At 41.4% G+C, this 20,995-nt stretch overlaps 1 protein-coding gene across 1 annotated transcript in view; it reads right to left on the reverse strand.

Annotated features, from left to right (window-relative positions):
- Positions 1 to 20,995, reverse strand: part of LOC113406307 (N-alpha-acetyltransferase 16, NatA auxiliary subunit-like) — a 57,621-nt gene that overhangs the window by 20,641 nt on the left and 15,985 nt on the right. Inside the window, exons 6-7 of the mRNA XM_026650460.1 lie at positions 17,839 to 17,934; positions 9,053 to 9,159 (exon numbers count right to left, since the gene is read on the reverse strand). Coding sequence (XP_026506245.1) covers positions 9,053 to 9,159; positions 17,839 to 17,934 — 203 coding nt within the window. The remainder of the gene's footprint in view (positions 1 to 9,052; positions 9,160 to 17,838; positions 17,935 to 20,995) is intronic.

Below are 20,995 nucleotides of genomic sequence, written 5' to 3' on the forward strand. Positions count from 1 at the left end.
AAAGCAGTACATACTGACTTTCATGGATTTTGCTACCCGATGGCCGGAAGCAGTACCCTTAAGCAACACCAGGGCTAAAAGTGTGTGCTAGGCATTAGCAGACATTTTTGCCAGGGTAGGTTGGCCCTCCGACATCCTTACAGATTCGGGAACTAATTTCCTGGCAGGGACCATGGAAAACCTGTGGGAAGCTCATGGGGTGAATCACTTGGTTGCCACCCCTTACCACCATCAAACCAATGACCTGGTGGAGAGGTTTAATGGAACTTTGCGGGCCATGATACGTAAATTCGTAAATGAACACTCCAATGAGGGACCTAGTGTTGCAGCAGTTGCTTTTTGCCTACTGGGCTGTACCACATCCCAGTTTAGGGTTTTCACCATTTGAACTTGTGTATGGCCACGAGGTTAAGGGGCCATTACAGTTGGTGAAGCAGCAATGGGAGGGGTTTACGCCTTCTCCAGGAACTAACATTCTAGACTTTGTAAGCAACCTACAAAGCACCCTCCGACACTCTTTAGCCCTTGCTAAAGAAAACCTAAAGGATGCTCAGGAAGAGCAAAAGGCCTGGTATGATAAACATTCCAGAGAACGGTCCTTCAAAGTAGGAGACCAAGTCATGGTCTTAAAAGGCGCCCCAGGCCCATAAAATGGAAGCGTCGTGGGAAGGACCATTCACGGTCCAGGAGCGCCTAGGAGCTGTTAACTATCTCATAGCATCCCCCACCTCCAACATAAAGCCTAAGGTATACCATGTTAATTCTCTTAAGCCCTTTTATTCCAGAGAATTAAAGGTTTTCCAGTTTACAGCCCAGGAAACAGATGACGCGGAGTGGCCTGAAGGTATCTACTATGAAGGAAAAAGTAATGGTGGCGTGGAAGAGGTGAACCTCTCCGCAACCATTGGACGTCTGCAGCGACAGCAGATCAAGGAGCTGTGCACAAGCTTTGCACCAATTTTCTCAGCCACTCCAGGACGGACCGAACGAGCATACCACTCCATTGACACAGGTAATGCTCACCCAATTAGAACCCCACCCTACCGGGAGTCACCTCATGCCCAAACTGCTATACAAAGGGAGATCCAGGACATGCTACAGATGGGTATAATCCGCCCCTCTAAGAGAGGATGGGCATCTCCAGTGGTTCTAGTTCCTAAACCAGATGGGGAAATATGCTTTTGCGTGGACTACCGTAAGCTAAATGCTGTAACTTGTCCTGACAACTATCCAATGCCACGCACAGATGAGCTATTGGAGAAACTGGGACATGCCCAATTCATCTCTACCTTAGACTTAACCAAGGGGTACTGACAAGTACCACTAGATGAACCCGCCAAGGAAAGGTCAGCCTTCGTCACCCAGGCAGGGGTGTATGAATTTAATGTGCTCCCTTTCGGGCTGCGAAATGCACCCGCCACCTTCCAAAGACTTGTAGATGGTCTCCTAGCAGGACTGGGAGAATCTGCAGTTGCCTACCTCGATGATGTGACCATTTTTTCTGATTCATGGGCAGAACACCTGGAGCACCTGGAAAAAGTCTTTGAGCGCATCAGGCAGGCAGGACTAACTGTTAAGGCTAAAAAGTGTCAAATAGGCCAAAACAGAGTGACTTACCTGGGGCACCAGGTGGGTCAAGGAACTATAAATCCCCTACAGGCCAAAGTGGATGCTATCCAAAAGTGGCCGGTCCCAAAGTCAAAGAAACAGGTCCAATCCTTCTTAGGTTTGGCCGGATATTATAGGCGATTTGTACCACACTACAGCCAAATCGCCTCTGACAGACCTAACCAAAAAGAAACAGCCAAATGCAGTTCAGTGGACTGATGAGTGTCAGAAGGCCTTTCACCACCTTAAGGCGACACTCATGTCTGACCCTGTGCTAAGGGCCCCAGACTTTGACAAACCGTTCCTAGTAACCACAGATGTGTCCGAGCGGGATGTGGGAGCAGTTTTAATGCAGGAAGGACCGGATCAAGAATTCCATCCTGTCGTGTTTCTCAGCAAGAAACTGTCTGAGAGGGAAAGCCACTGGTCAATCAGCAAAAGGGAATGCTACGCCATTGTGTACGCGCTGGAAAAGCTACGCCCATACGTTGGGGACGGCGTTTCCAACTACAAACAGACCATGCTGCGCTACAGTGGCTTCATACCGCCAAGGGGAATAACAAAAAACTTCTTTGGTGGAGTTTAGCTCTGCAAGATTTTGATTTTGAAATACAACACATTTCAGGAGCTTCTAACAAAGTGGCTGATGCACTCTCCCGTGAAAGTTTCCCAGAATCAACTGGTTAAAAATTGTTCTTGGAATGTGGGACATATTGTTAGTTTTTATATAATCAGTAGTATGTCTAAAGGTGCATGTGTCTTATTAACTCTGTTTTCTCCTAGAGCTCCAGGAAGAAATCACAGCCAGTGTGGAACCGGCTGTCCAACACTATCTGTGATTTGGGGGGCGTGTCATAACTATAAAGGGAAGGGTAACAGCTCTCCTGTGTACAGTACTATAAAATCCCTCCTGGCCAGAGACTCCAAAATCCTTTTACCTGTAAAGGGTTAAGAAGCTCAGGTAACCTGGCTGACACCTGACCCAAAGGACCAATAAGGGGACAAGATACTTTCAAATCTTGGTGGGGGGAAGACTTTTGTTTGTGCTCTTTGTTTTGGGGGGAGTTAGCTCTTGGGACTAAGAGGGACCAGACATCAATCCATGCTCTCCAAATCTTTCTGAACAAGTCTCTCATATTTCAAACTTGTAAGTACAGCCAGGCTAGGCGTGTTAGTTTTATCTTTGTTTTCTCAACTTGTAAATTTACCTTTTGCTAGGGTGTTTACCTCTGTTTGCTGTAACTTTGAACCTAAGGCTAGAGGGGGTTCCTCTGGGCTCTTTAAGTTTGATTACCCTGTAAAGTTATTTTCCATCCTGATTTTACAGAGATGATTTTACCTTTCTTTAATTAAAAGCCTTCTTTTTAAGAACCTGATTGATTTTTCCTTGTTCTAAGATCCAAGGGGATTGATCTGGACTCACCAGGAATTGGTGGGGGGGGGAAGGGAAGAGGGGGGGGAATGATTAATTCCTCCTTGTTTTAAGATCCAAGGGGTTTTGGATCAGTGTTCACCAGGGAATTGGTGGAAGAGTCTCTCAAGGCTACCCAGGGAAGGGACTTAGCACATTGGGAGTGGTGGCAGCGGACCAGATCTAAGCTGGTAGTTAAGCTTAGAAGTTTTCATGCAGGCCCCCACATCTGTACCCTAAAGTTCAGAGTGGGGAAGGAGCCTTGACAACTGTATAGTGCTATAATGAGCAAGCACTCTGTACATTAGGAGAAGGGGCAAATATTAGCTAATCATCAAATTCTGGTACTGCTTAATGCACAATTTCTTACTTTCCTACTTACGCTTTTTTGAATTATCCCATTCTTCTTATGAAGAGTATAGTTTGGAAGTCAAAGATTTTTACATTTTGCTAAAAATCATAGAATGTCAGGGTTGGAAGGGACCTCAGGAGGTCATCTAGTCCAACCCCCTGCTCAAACCAGGACCAATCCCCAACTAAATGAATGTTCAGTAATATCTGGATCTGATTTATATGACCACTTACCACTGAGTTCGATCCTTAAAATTCTAACCCAGAGAGCTTTCTAACCCAGGGAGTACACAGTTTCTTTAAAACTAACCAAAAGAGATAGACATGAACAAAAAGGCAGCTGAGTCCCATGGTTGCTAACCTTTTACTCTATCTTAAAATGTAGAGCTAATCAATAGAATTAAATGTCCTTTGCTTCCTTATGTGATCTACCACTAGTTCATGGAGGGCATCCAACTACAAAACTTGGTCACAGCTTCCCTTTCATTTCTATAGCTATCAAAATCAAGGACAGATAAAGCCATCTTTCTTGTAAGAGGAAAAGAAAGGGCTTCAGGGGAGACAGCATACCTTCCTGTACAGAGAGCCTTATACCTTTTTTGAGACTTCTGAGGTTTCTTCCAGCCAGACATTTTCTCTCATCCCGTATTTCCTCACAGAGCCTCCATGTTTTTAGTTACACAGAAATAGGACACATGCGCTTCAATGGAATCAATGCACCTGCAACACAATCGACGCAAACCTTGACTAATTGAAGGTCTTCACTCTTTGGATTTAATCTCACGGATATAAAGCACCACTGCCTGGGGACCCAAAGAGTAGTTTTGAATATTGGTCAGATAAAAAAAAACCTGGAATTTGTTTTAGTGTCTGATTTTGTTCTCTTTTGCTAGGGGATAGTGGGAACAGATGGGGATGCTTAAAGCGTTTACTGCAAATACATTTTGGGAGCAACCCATGGAGTATGAAAATTCGTACATGTCAATGTGTAATTTTTAGTCAGTCATTTGCGTGCAGCAAAATCACCCTGCTAAGAGATAGCCTTAAGGCTTAGGTTCATGTAGAAATGGTAACTTCATATAAAGACCCCAAATCCTACTAGGACTACTGGGCAGAATTTTTTCTTCTTGGGAGACACCAAGGAAAAAGTGCAGCTTCTTTTAGGTCATGCTAACTCAAGATAGTATTTGAGCTAGTGCTATATTTAGGCACTCAGATGCCATCATGCCGAAGATTATATAAATATGCCTATATACACGTCTGCTACTATACCATCATTAGTTTTGTGAAGGCAAGCCTGATACAATGTTAGTACCCTCCAAACACCATGCAGTTAGGCTTCTGAAGCTGCGGGGTTGAATCAAAATTTCTGAGAAATCTGGATAGTAAACTAATTTCCAAGACACCTACATTGCACTATTAATAAAACCTACAACAACTACAAAACCTTAAGAACTAAACGATTGAAACAACTACAAGATAGCTGCATAAGCACCCTAAAAAACAAAAACAAAACAAAAAAACAGGAAGAAGCCATCAGCAAGTAAACAAGTCCCCACAGAAGCTTCAGTTTGATAGCCCAGTTTTCATTGGAATAAGCCACAGAGAACAGAACACCGGTGCTCTGCACTGTCCACAGATTCCCAGTTCACTTCCAATGTCAATTCAAGGCCCCAGTCTTACAAGGCTATGAACAGTTCAGGATCAGGATATGTTGAAGATAACCACTTCATCTATTCTATGATTTTCTGTGCTATTCCAGAACAACGCAGGTAAAAAAGCCCCCCAAAAGCTTGCGAGAGCCAGAGGGCATTCATTTAAGGGAATTCTACTGTGGAACAAGCTACAGGAAATAAGACACAGGTAAAATCTAACCATTTTCAAAACATGCTATAAATTTCACTTATTTGCCAGTCTTCCCATCTTAAGAAATGCTACGAGTGTGCACAATGATGGAGAAGCTTCTTAAACTGGGAATATTCATTTTGTAGTCTATTATGAAAAACATTTTTTCATATCTATATTGTATTCAGCACTAATCATGGTGAGAAGTTTTACAGATTGCTTTAGTTTTATCTATCATTCAACTTTTTCTTCTATTACAAGTATTTTGTTTAAAAGCAAGCGTTAACAATGAGGGACAAAGCGCTGACTGACTCTCTCCTTGGGGAAGAGAAAACAGATGCTGGCTAAATGGTACACAGGTACCCAGGAGAGTCTTGGGAAGTGCTGCAGTTTCTACTTAGAGGTACAGTCTGGGCTGGTATTAAATAAATCCTTTCACGGGTACTAGGACTCTGAACACCAAGGATGGAGAAACATTCCTTCCATTGCACCACATGAAATGTAACCAGGACATTTTTTTTTTTTTGTTGAAGTATAGCCTTGAAAAATCAAAGAAAAACTTCCTGACTGGAAGCTTATATTGGGCACTAGGATATGTAACTGGCATAGGATGTGTAGAAGCCCCAACACTTGGGGCATTTAATACTGGACTGTATAAAGCACTGTTCAGACAATCTGCTGTAGGGTACAATCAGGTAGTGGAAGGAGGAAAGAACAGGACTAATCCATCTTTAACATTTCTAATTTCAAGATAATAAACATTATACAAGCATAAGATGATCAGTATCATACTGCCAGGGAAATTACTTTCCTCTGCTTGCTGAATTAGATTTACTATGCATTTTATACACACCATCCTCTGAAATATCTGACATTGACACACCTTCCCAATATTCACACACTTTTCCCTGAAATAAACACACTAGAAAACTCACAAAACGTCTATGAAATTAAACGAAAAATACATACTAGGTGATTTGCTTTGCCAGCATTTATTCCCTAAACATAAAGAGGCACACATTTTGATAAAAAAGAAAAGCCTGTAATTTTGTAAGTTAAACACAAGCACACAATACATCTCTACCTCGATATAACGCGACCCGATATAACACGAATTCGGATATAACGCGGTAAAGCAGTGCTCGGGGGGGGGGAGAGGCACGACTGCGCACTCCGGTGGATCAAAGCAAGTTCAATATAACGTGGTTTCACCTATAGCACGGTAAGATTTTTTGGCTCCCGAGGACAGCGTTATATCGAGGTAGAGGTATATTTGGGTCCACAAATCTATTCACTTAGGCCTACCACTCTTGTATCTACTATTAGATATTTAAACAAACGTATCAATTTACTTTTTCAGCACCTGAGCTATTAAGATGTTTTGACCAAACCAATCATAATGTACTAAAATGTGCTTACTTGATGCTGAGCTGACAAAAAAGAGTGGAGGTCTTTAAAAATGTACAAAATTCTGAACTCAAAAGTTCTATCGCCTGATATTTTACTTTCACAATTTTTCACCATTTTAATGCCGTGAACTGCTACAAACTACTTCCGCAACCACATTTGCAGAAGGGAAGGAACGTACACAGGATTACATTTCACGAACCACAATTCAAGCGCTTCTTCCCACCCAGGGCTCAACCAATAACACTGATCCCAAATACAAAGGTTAAGTTGAATAAATAGGAATAGGTTCCATAGCTTTCCTGAGTTTGTTTTGTTTACTTGATTTTGTCCTTCGAGGTCTTTGTTCTAAATTTAGGTCAACCACATTTCCCCTGAAACTGCAACAGTAGTGTTATCAGCCTACAATCCGTTCTCTTTCAAATCTCATGTTTATAACTTTAATACCTCCCTGTTGAGTCCCTTTTAATACAAAATTATTGGTATATTTTGATCAAAGTTCTCCTGCTGTGTTAATTTCTACATATATGATCTGGATGCAGAGACACAAAACCTTCCTGGGAGTTCCACTGAATATCAATGGGAGACTTGGAAATCAATCCTTTTCCTATCAACCAACCATGAAACTCAATGACAGCTGTGACAGAACAGTCTAACATCTATGACGTACCTCAGGACTGTGTTACATGTTTTTATGTCAAAGATTTCATGTTACTGTACAAGTTATCTTTATTTTCGTTGTCTGATAAAACACTAAAGTCTTAATTTGCCATAATTTTCTCTGTATTTTTGGGTGGCATCTTCACAACTTGGATACAATACTTCACATCTTTCTTTTTCCACACACAGAATTTGTCGCATTGAGTAGAAGTGTTTTCCCCCAGTACAGATGCTTGTAGCCATTACAGGGTAATTTCACACAATCAACCAACCATCTTCTATTAATAATCAATGTTGATTTTAGTTTTTCCTAGAATCATGTATTACCAGGCCCTGTGCAAGATTTTCAAACTAAGTCCCCATAATCAATTCACAACTCCAGGCTCCAATATCCAGTGACAGTTGATTCTACCAAGCAGACATGCCCCTCCCTCAAAACGTAAGTAACTATTCCTTCCCACCCCGAGCTTCTAGAAAGTTGTAACAGGGATAACATCCTTGACATTCATCACTTCACTTTTAATTTCAAAATAGTTAAATTTTATTCAGACTGAAGTTAGAGCCAATTTTCTTGTTTCAAAACCCTTTCAAATATGGTATTTCCATAAACATAAATGAGTGAGTGAAATGCAAAAAACTTGAAGAAACCCCACCCCACCCCCTTCCAGGGGAAAAAAACTAAGTATTTTCACAAATGTAAATCCTGTGTTCACATACTAAGCCATATAAATGTGATAATTGCCTCTGTCTCTGCATACAAATTATTGGTTAGTCTCTCTGAATAAGTTGGCAATCTTAAAAGTTTTGATTTCATGTTCCCAACTTGACTGGTGGCAAGACGACTTCTCAGGTAAAAACATGCCACAGCGGAAGCAGTGACTAACCCTTTCCTCTCATTAGTACACATTGGCCTACTCCGCGCACTTCCCACCCCACCTAATTTTGCCCATCCTCGGTGAAGAACTCTCTCTATTACAATTCATGTCATCCATATCAATATTCCTGAACATCTCAAACTTTTGGATTCTCCATATAGTTGGAAAAATCAAGGAGATTTTAAAGTTTTTAAAATCGCACAGTTTAAGTTCAACTTCACTATGTAAATTTTTTCAAAGTGCATTACAATATATTGTTGAATACATTTTGTACATGTATAGTTTGTGTATATATACACCCCCACACACCTCTTCCCCCCCACACACACTCCTCTGACACTTTAAAACCAATAATTAAATCTGGAAAAGCAGTTTTAGTACAAAACAGAACATACCTTGAGATTTTAGACTTGCTCATATGTAATAATACTACACAAACTTTAGACAGAAACTGACATATGGAACAAATCTCTGTAGCATATAATACTGTATTACCACAATTCAGAACTATTACCTGTTGTCTATTTAATAATAAAGATTTCTTGTGACAACATAAACCACAAATTGAAACAACCCTGACACATTTGCATCCCAGGACAAAGAATACAGTTTAGTAGATTAGTCTTCATTTATCCTTGACTTGTCAAAACTTCTGTACATATTTGTATCTGATTCTGACAATATCACAGTCATCAAATTTAATACAGATATGTACATATTGCTACGTGATGAGTAATCACCTAGTAATTCTGTAGTGAAAGCAGCACACTAACTACTAAGTAGGAGATTGCTGAATTACAGTCATTTGTAAATTCCAGAGGAATCTATATAATACACTTACAACTTAAATTAGTACAGCAGATTATATGAAAACTGAATAAATACTAAAATTTACCTTTTCTGTATTGTAATATAAAGATTTCAAAGTGGTAAACAAGGGTGGGCAGCCTTTACTGAAGTTAACCCTCAGGAACTTATCCATTAGTTCTCTAAATGTTTCACCTAGAAACAAAAGTGTATTTGGTTATATTTTAATGTTTGTGAGTGCCGTATACTGATCAGTGTTTATATTTATACAACTATGGATTATCACCAATAATTGAAACTCTACAGAGAAAAAAGTGTTCTAATGCTTTGATTTCTTTCCTGTTAAAGAAGAAAAACAGAATAAGCACATCTTCCCCCCTAAAGAAATGTTTATGTTTGGGGAAACTAACATGTGACCATGACTTTCTACACTAAAATCAGTTTTAGAATTTGAAACTGATTGGAAGACTTGGTTTCATAAGGCAGAGTCCCCACATCTTTATCAATATTGTAGGAGGAGGTTACTGAAACACTTAGTTATCTGAATGTATTTGTGGGCACAACCACAGTACTTGTTGTGCTATGATATCTTTCTATAGCAGAGAAGATTTTTGGGAGAGACTTAAGAAAGGAAAGTAACTAATAAGCAAAACAACCTTTATAGCACTGACGTCTGAGAGCATCTTAGGTTAATACTTCCATGAATTATGATGATGAGTCAACTGGGAAGACACATGGAACAGGCATAGAATATTTTCCATATGCTCAGTAGGGTTGTATAAATATTTTAGCTACCAAGCTGGGAATATTTACAAACTGAAATGCTTTTGACAGACCTAGAAAAACAGAAATTAGAATAACTAAAATACCTTGTTTGTTACAAAAAGGCATGGAAGGGTAACCCAGTGAGACACCGTGTGGCTCTCATTTAAGTGTGAATTATCTTGCTTTCATTTCAAGTGCTGCTCAAGAATGGGGCAACTACTTTTTATTACCACACCCATTCCCACGGAAATGAATATATTCGACAATACAGACTTGCAATGATATAAAGTGTTCCAGAACCAACACATGCATATTGAAAATCATTCCTAGTAATAAAAATAGGCAAATGAAGTTTTCCCCTTATTTTCATGTTTTTCTATTTATGGGAATAAAACATTTAATCTGAAGATGGCAGATAGATGGTAAATTGTCACGTAGCTGCTCAGAAATCAATTTACAAGATGAACTGCTTAAAAATCAAGCAGAACATAAAGGCGACTATGTTCCTGAAAAGGATTAGTTGAAGTAAACATCTGGGATTTAAGTGAGGCATGAACAGCATCCTTTAATTTTTGGCTTGATCTGTTGTGAAGCAATGGTAATTTTGAAGTTGCACCCAAAAAAAACCCAAAACAAACAAACAAACAAAAAAACACATGTAGACTTCAGGAGCAAAAGAAAAAAAATGGACTAAACTCAGGCTGGCCCAGCGCTTCGAGGGATGACCACACTGCTAAATAAGTGAACGGATCTTAAAATGTATTCATCTGAGGATAATTTAAGGAATCTGTTCAGTCACTCTCCCAGTTTTCAGTGCCTGGAAATCTCTGAAGTTGTAAACTTTACATTTTTTTCTTTGAAAAAGTTTTGTTAGCATTACAACTATACCTGTTAGTTTCTGTATAATCTATATCTTCAAGTTGTGGCCTGCCAAAGAGTATAAACTAAATGCACTCCCTTTTGAGCACATAGTGGGTATGGCTATACAGCAACTGGAGCACATGTACCAGAGCTAACTTCGACCACTGTCGCTTGATAAAAATAGCAGTGCACCCATAGTGGCATGGGCTAGCCACCCAAGTACAATTCTGTCTAGGACCCTAGGGTAACTAGGCTACACTGCTGTTTTTAGGGAGTTCAATCACACTAGTTCAGGTATGCCTCCCTGTGCTCCCCCAATTGCAGTGTAGATGTACCCTGTGTATCAAGGCCATTCAGAGGCAAGCAAAGAGTTGAGGTGCATTGTTAATGTACATCTCATTGGTAGGTTCATTAGTCCTCAGGACAGCATGAATCACAATTTCAAACACCATTGGGGTCTCCCTGAGCTAATTTTAAGGTAAGTAGGAGAGTGTATATGGTGTATATTTGAGTCAAGTAAAGGCTCCTCCATGAAGGTGACAGCCACATGGAAGCAGAGTTGAAAAGATTTTGTTTCATAAGGGAGACAGACGCAAATTCATCATCAGGTAACATATCTACATTGGTTTCTAGAATTATAATAGTACTGAGAACTCTTATAGCTGTTAGAGGGTACATCTATGCTGTGTTTTAAAACCTGCAGCAGTCAGTCTCAGAGCCCAGGTCTACAATTTTGGTCTCATGTTACTGCATTAAAAACAGCAGTGTAGATATTGCAGCTCAGGCTCTGAAGCCTTAATCCCTCCCTGGGCTTCAAAGCTCTAGTCCAAATGTCTACACTGCTGATTTTAGCGCCATAGTGCAAGCCCAAGTCTGTAGACCCGGGCTCTGAGCCTTGCTGCAAAGGGTTTTAAAATGCAGTACAGACAAACCCTTACTCTCCAAGGTACTGAACAAACATTAATTAGAGCAATGAATATTTATGATCCTAATTGATGGTATCAAACCCTTACTATTTCTGTGAAGATGTAAAAGTTTTGCACCCTGTACATGTCTATAAGACGGCAATTCCTTTTATTAACTTAAATGCATCATCTCATGGACTTCAATACAGCACAATAAAACAAAAAGGTTATTCTGCATGCACAGTAAAAAAGGTTATTAACCTGTTCCGTAACTGCTGTTCGAGATGTGTTGCGTATGTCCATTTCACTCTGTATGGGCATCCTGTGCATGGCTGTTGCATCTTTTTCCTCAGTGGTATCTGTGAGAGCGGGTCAAGCACCCTCTGCTGCAGTGCACCCTTTGAGCAGGCATAAAGGGCAGATCCACCCCTGACACCGCTGTTCATTCTTGCCGGAAACTCCAATACAGAGGGATAAGAGGGTGGGCTGTGGAATGAGCATGTGCAACACATCTCAAAGAACAACAGTTGTGGAACTGGTTGGTAACCTTTCCCCCCCCCAGTGATTGCACATGTACATTCCACTCTCAGTGACTCTCAAGCTGTGAAATCAGGAGGCTGGATCAGAATCTATCTGAATAAAGACTTGAGAACAGCTCGCCCAAATCTCGCATTGTTTTTAGACTGTTGAGTGATGGTATAATGGGCTGCAAACATGTATTGAAGGCCCAGTTACCACTTTCCAAATGTCTATGACAGGCACTTGACCCAGAATGGCTGAAGATACCGCTTGCAATCTCGTTGAATATATTGTCATTCTGTTTGGTGGAGTAGCACTTGATAAGTCACAGCACAAGCGAATACAGGAAGCAAAGATTAAATCTTCTGAAAAGAGAATGGGAGCCCTTTCATTCTGTACATGATTGCCACACAAAGCTGCAAAGACAAGTGGAATTGCCTGGACCTGTCGAGGTAGAAAGACAACACTCCTCTGACATTTAGATTGTGCAGCCGCTCCTCATCTTCATTTGAGTGAGGCTTCGGGAAGAACAAAGGCAAATAAATTGCTTGGTTGATATGGAAGTTATACATCACTTGTGAAAAACTTTGGATAAGGACACGGGTAAGCCTTAAAGGAAATTTTACATGGAGGGCCAAGCATTAATGCACATAGTTCACCTATCCTCCTAATAGCATTGATGGCCACCAAAAATGCTATCTTCATTGAAAGATGCAGTAAGGAGCAGGCAGCCTTTCAAAAATCTTATTGACATTCTATTAGAAAATACAGAGAGTATCAACCTAAGGGTGGAAAGTTGAAATACCTCTATCAAAGTCCACCTAGCAGCTAACAGCTAACACTTATTGTTTTAGGTATAAGAGATAGTCCAAGATATGCTGTCCAAGATAGTCGAAGAATGTGTCAGCGAGACTCCAAATTGTTCGGACAAGAGAGAACTGCTTCCACTTCGTCAATTAGATAGATCTATATAGATGGCTTCCTACTATTTAAAAGCACATCCTAAACCCTCTTTTGAACAAGACTCTTCCTGAAGGTCTAGCTATGAAGGATCCAGGGTGTTAAATGAAGCGCCTGCAAATTTGGGTGGAATAGCTGACCATGGTCTTGAGAAATTAGGCATGGGTCCAAAGGAAGAGATATCAGAGCTTTTACCTACAGGGAGAAGGGTGGAGAACCAGTGCTGCCAAAGCCAAGCTGGAGCTATATGTATGACTCAAGCATATCCTGTCTGATTTTTAGCAACATTCTGGAAGAAGTGGAATTGGTGGAAAAGCGTACAGAAATTTGCCCATACCAGGGCCGCAAAAAAATTTCTGTGAGGGAACCTTGACTATGCTCTTGAAGGGAGCAAAAGTGCTTGTACTTCCTGTGGTTCTTACTACGAAGAGGTCTAGCTGGGGAGTCCCCCACAGCTGAAAAATGTGCCTGGCTATATTTGGATGTGGAGACCACTCATGGTGACTTAAATGACCTGCAAGCTCATTCTGCACCCCTGGAAAGTAAGAGACTCTGGGGTCAACCGAATTGGCAATACAAAAATCCCAGAGTTAGACTGCCTCATGGCAGAGCTAGGACAAGTAGGTCCTTCCCATCCTGTTGAGGTAGAACGTTGCCATTGTGTTTTCTGTGAGAATGAGCAAGCTTTTCCCATTGATTTGGGTGAGAAAGCCTGACACCAGCTGAATAGCTCATTTCCCTGAAATGTGTGTGTAAAAACAAGTCCTTTTTGGACCACAACCACCGTGTCTTAAGGGAACCCAGATGAGCCCCCCCAACCCAGAGCAGACGCATCTATCACTATTGTCAATGAAGGCTGAGCATTACAAAGGGAATGCCTATACATATGTTTACAAGGTTCGTCCAAGAGTCCAGAGAGGCTAAAACCCGAGAGGCTACCCTCACCACAAGGCTTAGAGGGTGATGGCTTGGAGAGAATATGGAGGACAGCCACGACTAGTTCCTGAGGCACAATCTGGCATGTTGGACTATGTACCTGCAAAAGGCCATGTGCCCCAGAAGCCACATGTAATTCCATTCTGTTTTAGTTGGGTGAACCACGAGACCTAAAATGATGGATTGAATTGCCTGAAATCTTGATCATGGAAGGAAAGCTCTGGCTTGAGTCAAGTCCTGGACTACCCCTATTAATTCTATTCTCTGAACTAGGGAGAGGATAAATTTCTGTGTGTTGATTAACAGTCCCAGAGCCCTGAAGGTTGAGTGGATGAGAGAGACTGGATAGTACCTGAACTCTGTATCAGCCTCTCACCAGCCAGTTATCCAGTTATGTATACACTTGCACACCCAAACTTCCTCATAAATGCACTTAACAATGCTATACATTTTGTAAAAATTCTGGGAGTGGGAGACAGGCCAAAGGATAGAACTGAATTGGTAGTGAGTAAGGTTCACCTGGAGCCTTAAATGCTTCCCATGGCCCTGATACAGGACATGTATTTCTATGTGGTGATGCAAGTTGAGGGCAGCACACCAATCTCTAGAATTCAGGGAGAGGCTAATGGAGGCCAGCAAGACCATGCAAAACTACTTTTTTCAGATGTTTGTTGAGTTGACACAGACTGAAACTTGTCTGAGACTTCTCTTTGCTGTCGGAATAAGGAAATAGAAATAAAAGACTGTCCCTCTGGAATACTGCTGAACGTCTTCTATGACTCCCAACTGAAACAAAGAATGCTCCTCCTGGAGGAGGACCTCCAGGGACCACTCTCACAAGAAGAGGGACAAGGAAGGAGGGAGGTATAGAAATAAAATGAAGGGTGTATTCCACTTCCACAATGTTTAGAACCCACTGGTCTGAAGTGATTTGGGACCAACCAGCTAGGAAGTGGAATAGCTGGTTTGCAAAAAGAGAGAGGAGGGGCTGGAATTTTGGAGACTGGTATGATAGTCTCAATTAACCCATCAAAAAGTCTGTTTAGCGCCCCCAGGGTGCCTAGATGAACTAGAAGCTGTTGCAGTAGATGAAGGGGGTGGTCTGCATCTATAACCCCTATTCTTTTTCCTTAATAGGTCTTGTTGAAGTGTAAAAGTAGCATATTGGCGGGACTACTGTGGACAAAAGTGCTTTCTTGTCAGGGCAGGTGTACATATAGCCAGCGACTTTAAAAGATTCCAGGGTGACTCAAAACCATGCAGTTTGTCATCTATCTGCACTGGGAATAGGTCCTTCAAATGGCAGGTTCTGAACAGTATGCTGGATTTCCTGGGGCAGCCCCAAAGACTACAGCTATGAGCACCCCCATATTGTAATAGAGGTCATGGCCCTAAGCAGTTGAGTCAGCAGCATCCAAACTGGCCTGGAGTGATGTTCTAGCCATCAGCTTTCCTTTGTCTACCAGTGAAAGAAACTCTTGTTTCAGGTCCTCCTGTAACTAGTCCTTAAGTTTTGATATGACTAGTATCTGAGACTCAACAACACCTTAACAAAAGCAACTGTAAGTTGTAACCCAGACATAGAATAAATGTTCCTACCAAGCAGGTCAAGTTTTTTGGGATCCTGTGATTTAGGGATCACAGCCTGTTGCCCCTAGCGTTCCCTCCTAATAATTCTCAAAACAACCAATGACCCTGGAAGGGGATGTGAAAAGAAATACTTAAAGCCTTGTGAAGGTACATATAGTAGTATCAATCCTCATCCTCTCGGATGTCAGAGGAAGTGAGGAGGGAGTTTGTCACAGGTTATTGGTGGGGCTCTAAAATCACCTCGTAAATTGGTAAGGCCACACAAGGGGGCCAGTTGCGGTAAAAATGTCATCTAGTCTATGGGACAACTCCTCATCTTCCTTCACTTGGATATCTAAGGCTGAGGCAACCATTTTCAAAATGTTCCTGATGAGCCTTGAAGTCATCAGGTGGGGGTGAGGACCTTCCTGAGGACAGTGCCTGTCCCGGTGCTGGAGTCAACAGTGCCTCCTTACCCAATGATCTATTCAATCCTCCATTACTTTTCTCGGTGGGCATAAGAGCCAGAAATCTTCCTCTTCCAGCCTCTTCCTTAGAAGCCTTATGCTTCTTCCTCGGCACCGGAGATCATGACTGATGCCAGAACTCTGCCAACACTGGCAGAACGCTTGTAACTGAAGCTGAAGAAGTGGTCCCCCTTTTTGAGCAGGAAAGCTCCAATGGTAGTCTCAGAGTAGCTTCCATCAAAAGAAACTTCAGCCTGGCATCTATCTTTTTTGGTCCTAGGCTCAAAGTCCTTATAAATTTGACAACAGTCTGATATGCAAGACTCAGCCAGGCACTTCAAACAGCTGGAATGTAGGTCACTCACAGACCTCATCTTGGAGCAAGAATAACCAGGGTTGAAGCACAGTAATCGATGCATTCCTCAGTACCACAAATGGAACACAGAGTAGGGGAACCAAAAAAACAACATTTTTTTTTTAAAAACAATCACTAACACTACAAAATAATAAGACACACCGAGAGAATTTGTTAAAGCAAGACCAACTGATCCTGCAGCCATCCTGGGCAGTAAAAAGGAATTGAGGGAGGTTAGAGGCAGCTCTGCCCTCTATGCCTGCTCACAGGGGCGTGAGACAGAGAGCACTTGAGCCACATCAACAGGTACCGCTAAGGGGAAAAGTTTCTGACAACCATGCACAGGATGCACACATACCAAGAGTGGAATGCACATGTGCAATCACTGGAAGAACCAATTTTCAATCATTTTTCCAGACTTGAGAACACTTATGTAACAAGTTTCAGTATAGAGGGTTTTTATAATTTGTTTTTTAAGTGTAACAAACTCTCCAAAATAGAGAGCTTATAACAAAGTCATTAAAAAAACGTTAACTGTAGCATTGCTGAATATGATGCTACAATTAAACTTCATACTGGAAAATGCTGCAAACCTAGTTTTGAGCTACAGATAACCTGGCAAGGTACAGCATGGTAATAGTAGTTTACATGAGAGATTAAGTTAAAATTTTAACAAACACTGCACTACATTGTAGCAGAAAATTCTTTGAGGTAGGCTGGGAGCTTTCTTGGGAAAGCCACCATCACTAGAGTTAACTTGCAGTTGTGAACAAAATTAGGCCCACTTTACAGCTGATTGCTATATACATTTATCAGCATTTGTTCCAGTTTATAAAATACAGGGAGATACAGGGACAGGGCTTGGGACACCCGAACAAAAATAAAAATACTAAAAAAAAAATCAAGCTTCTAACTCAGGGGGTGCAGTTGCTGACAACTAGGTTCCAGGCCAATGAAACAGTACAGAGAAGCCTCTACTGTAGTTTTCTGTGCAACATCTGAACTGTAAGTAGAGCTTCCAATTTCTTCTGCTGCTAGCTTTACAGGCAAACTTCTTCTGTCAATAATATAAAGTCAGTCTTAGGGGACTTCTCCTCTAAGAGGCTAGAGAGGAATGTTATCACAGTGTATAAACAACTAAAGAAACAAAAGTTGAAATTTATTATTCCCTTAACACACTAGCTTACCACACTTCATACTCTGATCTGGGGACATCACCTAACACACAGCACACGAGCAAAGGCATTATATTATATATATAGCTACTCTTACAATATATACACAGCTATCCACTGTAGTTTCATCAGTAAAGGCAAAATATTACCATGCAGGACCTTTTGCTATCAGCCTTTGTAGTGTACTACTGACATTTTTGTCCATATCAACAGAGATGCATAGTCCTCAAGTGGTTGAAACCAAGCTTTATGCACCTTTACATATAAATGGATGCTCAAAATTTAGGACAAATTAATTATTGACACCTTAATAAAAAGAACAAAAATTAATAGCATTATGGAACAGATATGCAGTTTGTTACCTGGAACAAAGTTTAAAGGTAATCTTCTAGGTGAAACTGCTCTGGGATGTCTTTTACTAACTTCTTCATAAATCTGAAGCCTCTCTTCTAAAGTGCCTATTATCAGCAAATATAACAGATGTAAGAAACACTGGAGAGAAAAATCTATTTTTGCATTAAAAAATACATTAAAAGAAATCTGTAATTCTAGATTTTAATTAGCTAAACCTACCAGAAGGTACAGATTTAGTTACAACACTGCAAAAATTTACACTAAGTTTTTCATTTATTTAATCAAATACACTATAGAAGAAGGTAGTGTGTTGCAATCTTTTGTACATATAACAGACCCTAACTTTTGTTATTACTTGTTTAAGTAATTAAACAGCAGAGAACCTAATTACCTTGTGCCTCCAACCACAGGGAGATTGTGTTTATTTTCTTACAACTACATACTGTGCAATCCCATTCACAAAACAGTACTTCAACATTTGCAAATAACGTATGCAAACGAATTGTCTATCAATATGAATCCACTTAGGACAACTTCTTAAAGAACTACCATTTAATAGTTTAAAAGTATTTTAAAAATATACAAATAAGCCTTTTATTACAAAAGTTTCAGCAATGTAAGTAAACGAATACTAACTATGTAAGCACTTAGCATCAGGACTGTCAATACATCAAGTTTAAGAACTTTTGTTTTCTTTAGACGTCCTTCCCACTCCTCCCCTTTCCCCCATAATATGCTTTGGAGCTCCAATGTGGTCAGAACTTTAAAACAAACTGATCTATTGGTTTTGAAATGCTGTTTCACATTCATAAGTGAATTTAGTTGAAAAGTCAAATTGCTTGGTGAACTTAATTAATATTGAAAGTTAAGATCAAGGATATAGCATGAAAAATGCTTAGTAGTTATACTTGGACATTTGTTTCATACGTAAAAAGCCTCATGTCATTGAGATCTGATGGTGGTGGTGGGGAAATATATATATGTACACAAACACACACACACACACACACACGTACGTATGTTACCCACTGGCTCCAGGGTATACATAATTCTTAGAGTAATAAATTAAAATATTAAAATTGGAACTAAAGCATATAAAAACCCTATATGAAATCACAGGTTGGAGCTCCAGAACTTACCATGGGGGAGGAAATAGTCCTAAGACCACCTAAAAAAAATAAAGTAGCATTATTATGTTTTATAATTAGTACAGTTTAAATCGATATAGGATTTTTATGTGAAATGTACATTACATATACACATTTGTTCTTTATTAATAATTATAAATGAGAGTTTCCAAATGTTTCAGAGAGAAACCAAATAATAGAGTCAACCCATTGACTAGTTTAATTGCTTAAGTCAGTGATTCTCAGCCCACTTGCAGCCCAATCAGCACACAGCTGCCGCCCATGAGACATCCTCAGGGCCATACAGGTAGTATATATATTGTGTGAATGTGGCCCATGTGAGAGCTGCATGTGTGACCCACAATAGTCAATAGTTTGAGAAACATTGGTTTAGGCCAGGGGTGGCCAACCTGTGGCTCCGGAGCTGCATGCAGCTCTTCAGAGATTAATATGTGGCTCCTTGCATAGGCGCTGACTCCGAGGCTGGAGCTACAGATGTTAACTTTCCAATGTGCTGTGGGGTGCTCATTGCTCAACCCTCTGCTCTGCCCCAGGTCCTGCCACCACTCCACCCCTTCCCCCAAGGCCCCTGCCCCTTCCCCTACCATGCTCTCGCTCCTCTCCCCTCCCCATCAAAGCCTCCTGCGCACTGCAAAACAGCTGATTGCAAGGGGCAGGAGGCATGGGGAGGTAGGGGGAGGCGCTGATTGGCGGGGCTGCCGGTGGGCGGGAGGTGCAGCTGCTGACATTTTACTGTGGCTCTCTGGCAATGTTCATTGGTAAATTCTGGCTCCTTCTCAGGCTCAGGTTGGCCACCCCTGGTTTAGGCAATATTAACTACCAGTTCTATGGATACAATGTAACAAATACACACCAGTAATCCTAGTCTATAAATATGTTTAAACAACTTAATTAGAAACTTTCACTCAACCTCAAATCATATTTGCAGACCTTTTAAACAGTTTGACACCTTTTTAGTGTCAACTATTTACTTAAACATGGGAAAATCTAAATTGCATTAAAAACATACTACTACTACAACAACATCTATGAGTAATGTTCTGTAGTTTTATAATATTATCAGAATTAATCCAATAAAAAAAACCTTCTGCTTTCTATTCAATTGTGGAACTTTTTTTTTTTTTTTTTTTACAGTTTAAGAATAATTGTGAGAAAACAGTTTTTAAATTATGTTTTAAGTAAAACGTTTGGGAAGTTCTGATTCCATTACTTGGTCATAGGTATCTGCTGTTCCAGTATTGTACGCCGCAAAAATTATTAGCTATTTTTTTCTGGAATACCAGAATAACCGTACCAGGAGTGAACTTTAACTTTTAGGAAATCCTTAATTATTTCTATTTTCTTCTCTTCCACAGGAAAGCTAGTCCCTGCTAAAATGATATGCCTTTAGAGCAGGGGTCTCAAACTCCCGGCCCACGGGCCATCTGCAGCCCGCGAGCCTCCCCAATGTGGCCCACAGGGCTCCAGCAGTTTTGGGGCCAGGTCTCTCCCTTGGCCCCACCTGCCGCCCCCGGGCGCTTCCCCCTCAGGGGTCCCGGCAGCGCAGCAGAGCTGAGTGGCATCTGCCTGCTCGTTCCATTGGCTGCCAGCCCCTCCCTGAGGCCCAGGGGGCGGGGCTGTGCCTCCACACACTTCCCCTGCCCTGAGTGCCCCTGTGGCCAGTGGGACGCTGCAGAGGCAGTGCCGGGGGGCAGAAGTGCGCAGAGGCTTCCCGGCCCGCCCCACCTTGGAGCCCCAGATAAGCGCCGCACCCCCAACCCCCTCCCAGAGCATGCACCCCCACCCCCTTCCCACACATCCCCTCCAGCCCCCAAACTCCCTCCCAGAGCCTGCACCCCATTCCCACACACCACCTCCAGCCCCCAAACTCCCTCCCAGAGCCTGCACCCCCTTCCCACCCCCCCAGTCCTCAAACTCCACCCCAGAGCCTGCACCCCAGGCCCCCTCCCCCACCAAAACTCCCTCCCAGAGCCCAACCTCTCATCCCTTCTGCACTCAAACTCCTTCCCAGAGGCTG

Source organism: Terrapene carolina, unplaced genomic scaffold, assembly GCF_002925995.2.
Source record: "Terrapene carolina triunguis isolate 2854851 unplaced genomic scaffold, T_m_triunguis-2.0 Scaffold17, whole genome shotgun sequence".
In the NCBI taxonomy this organism is placed as follows: Eukaryota; Metazoa; Chordata; order Testudines; family Emydidae; genus Terrapene; species Terrapene triunguis.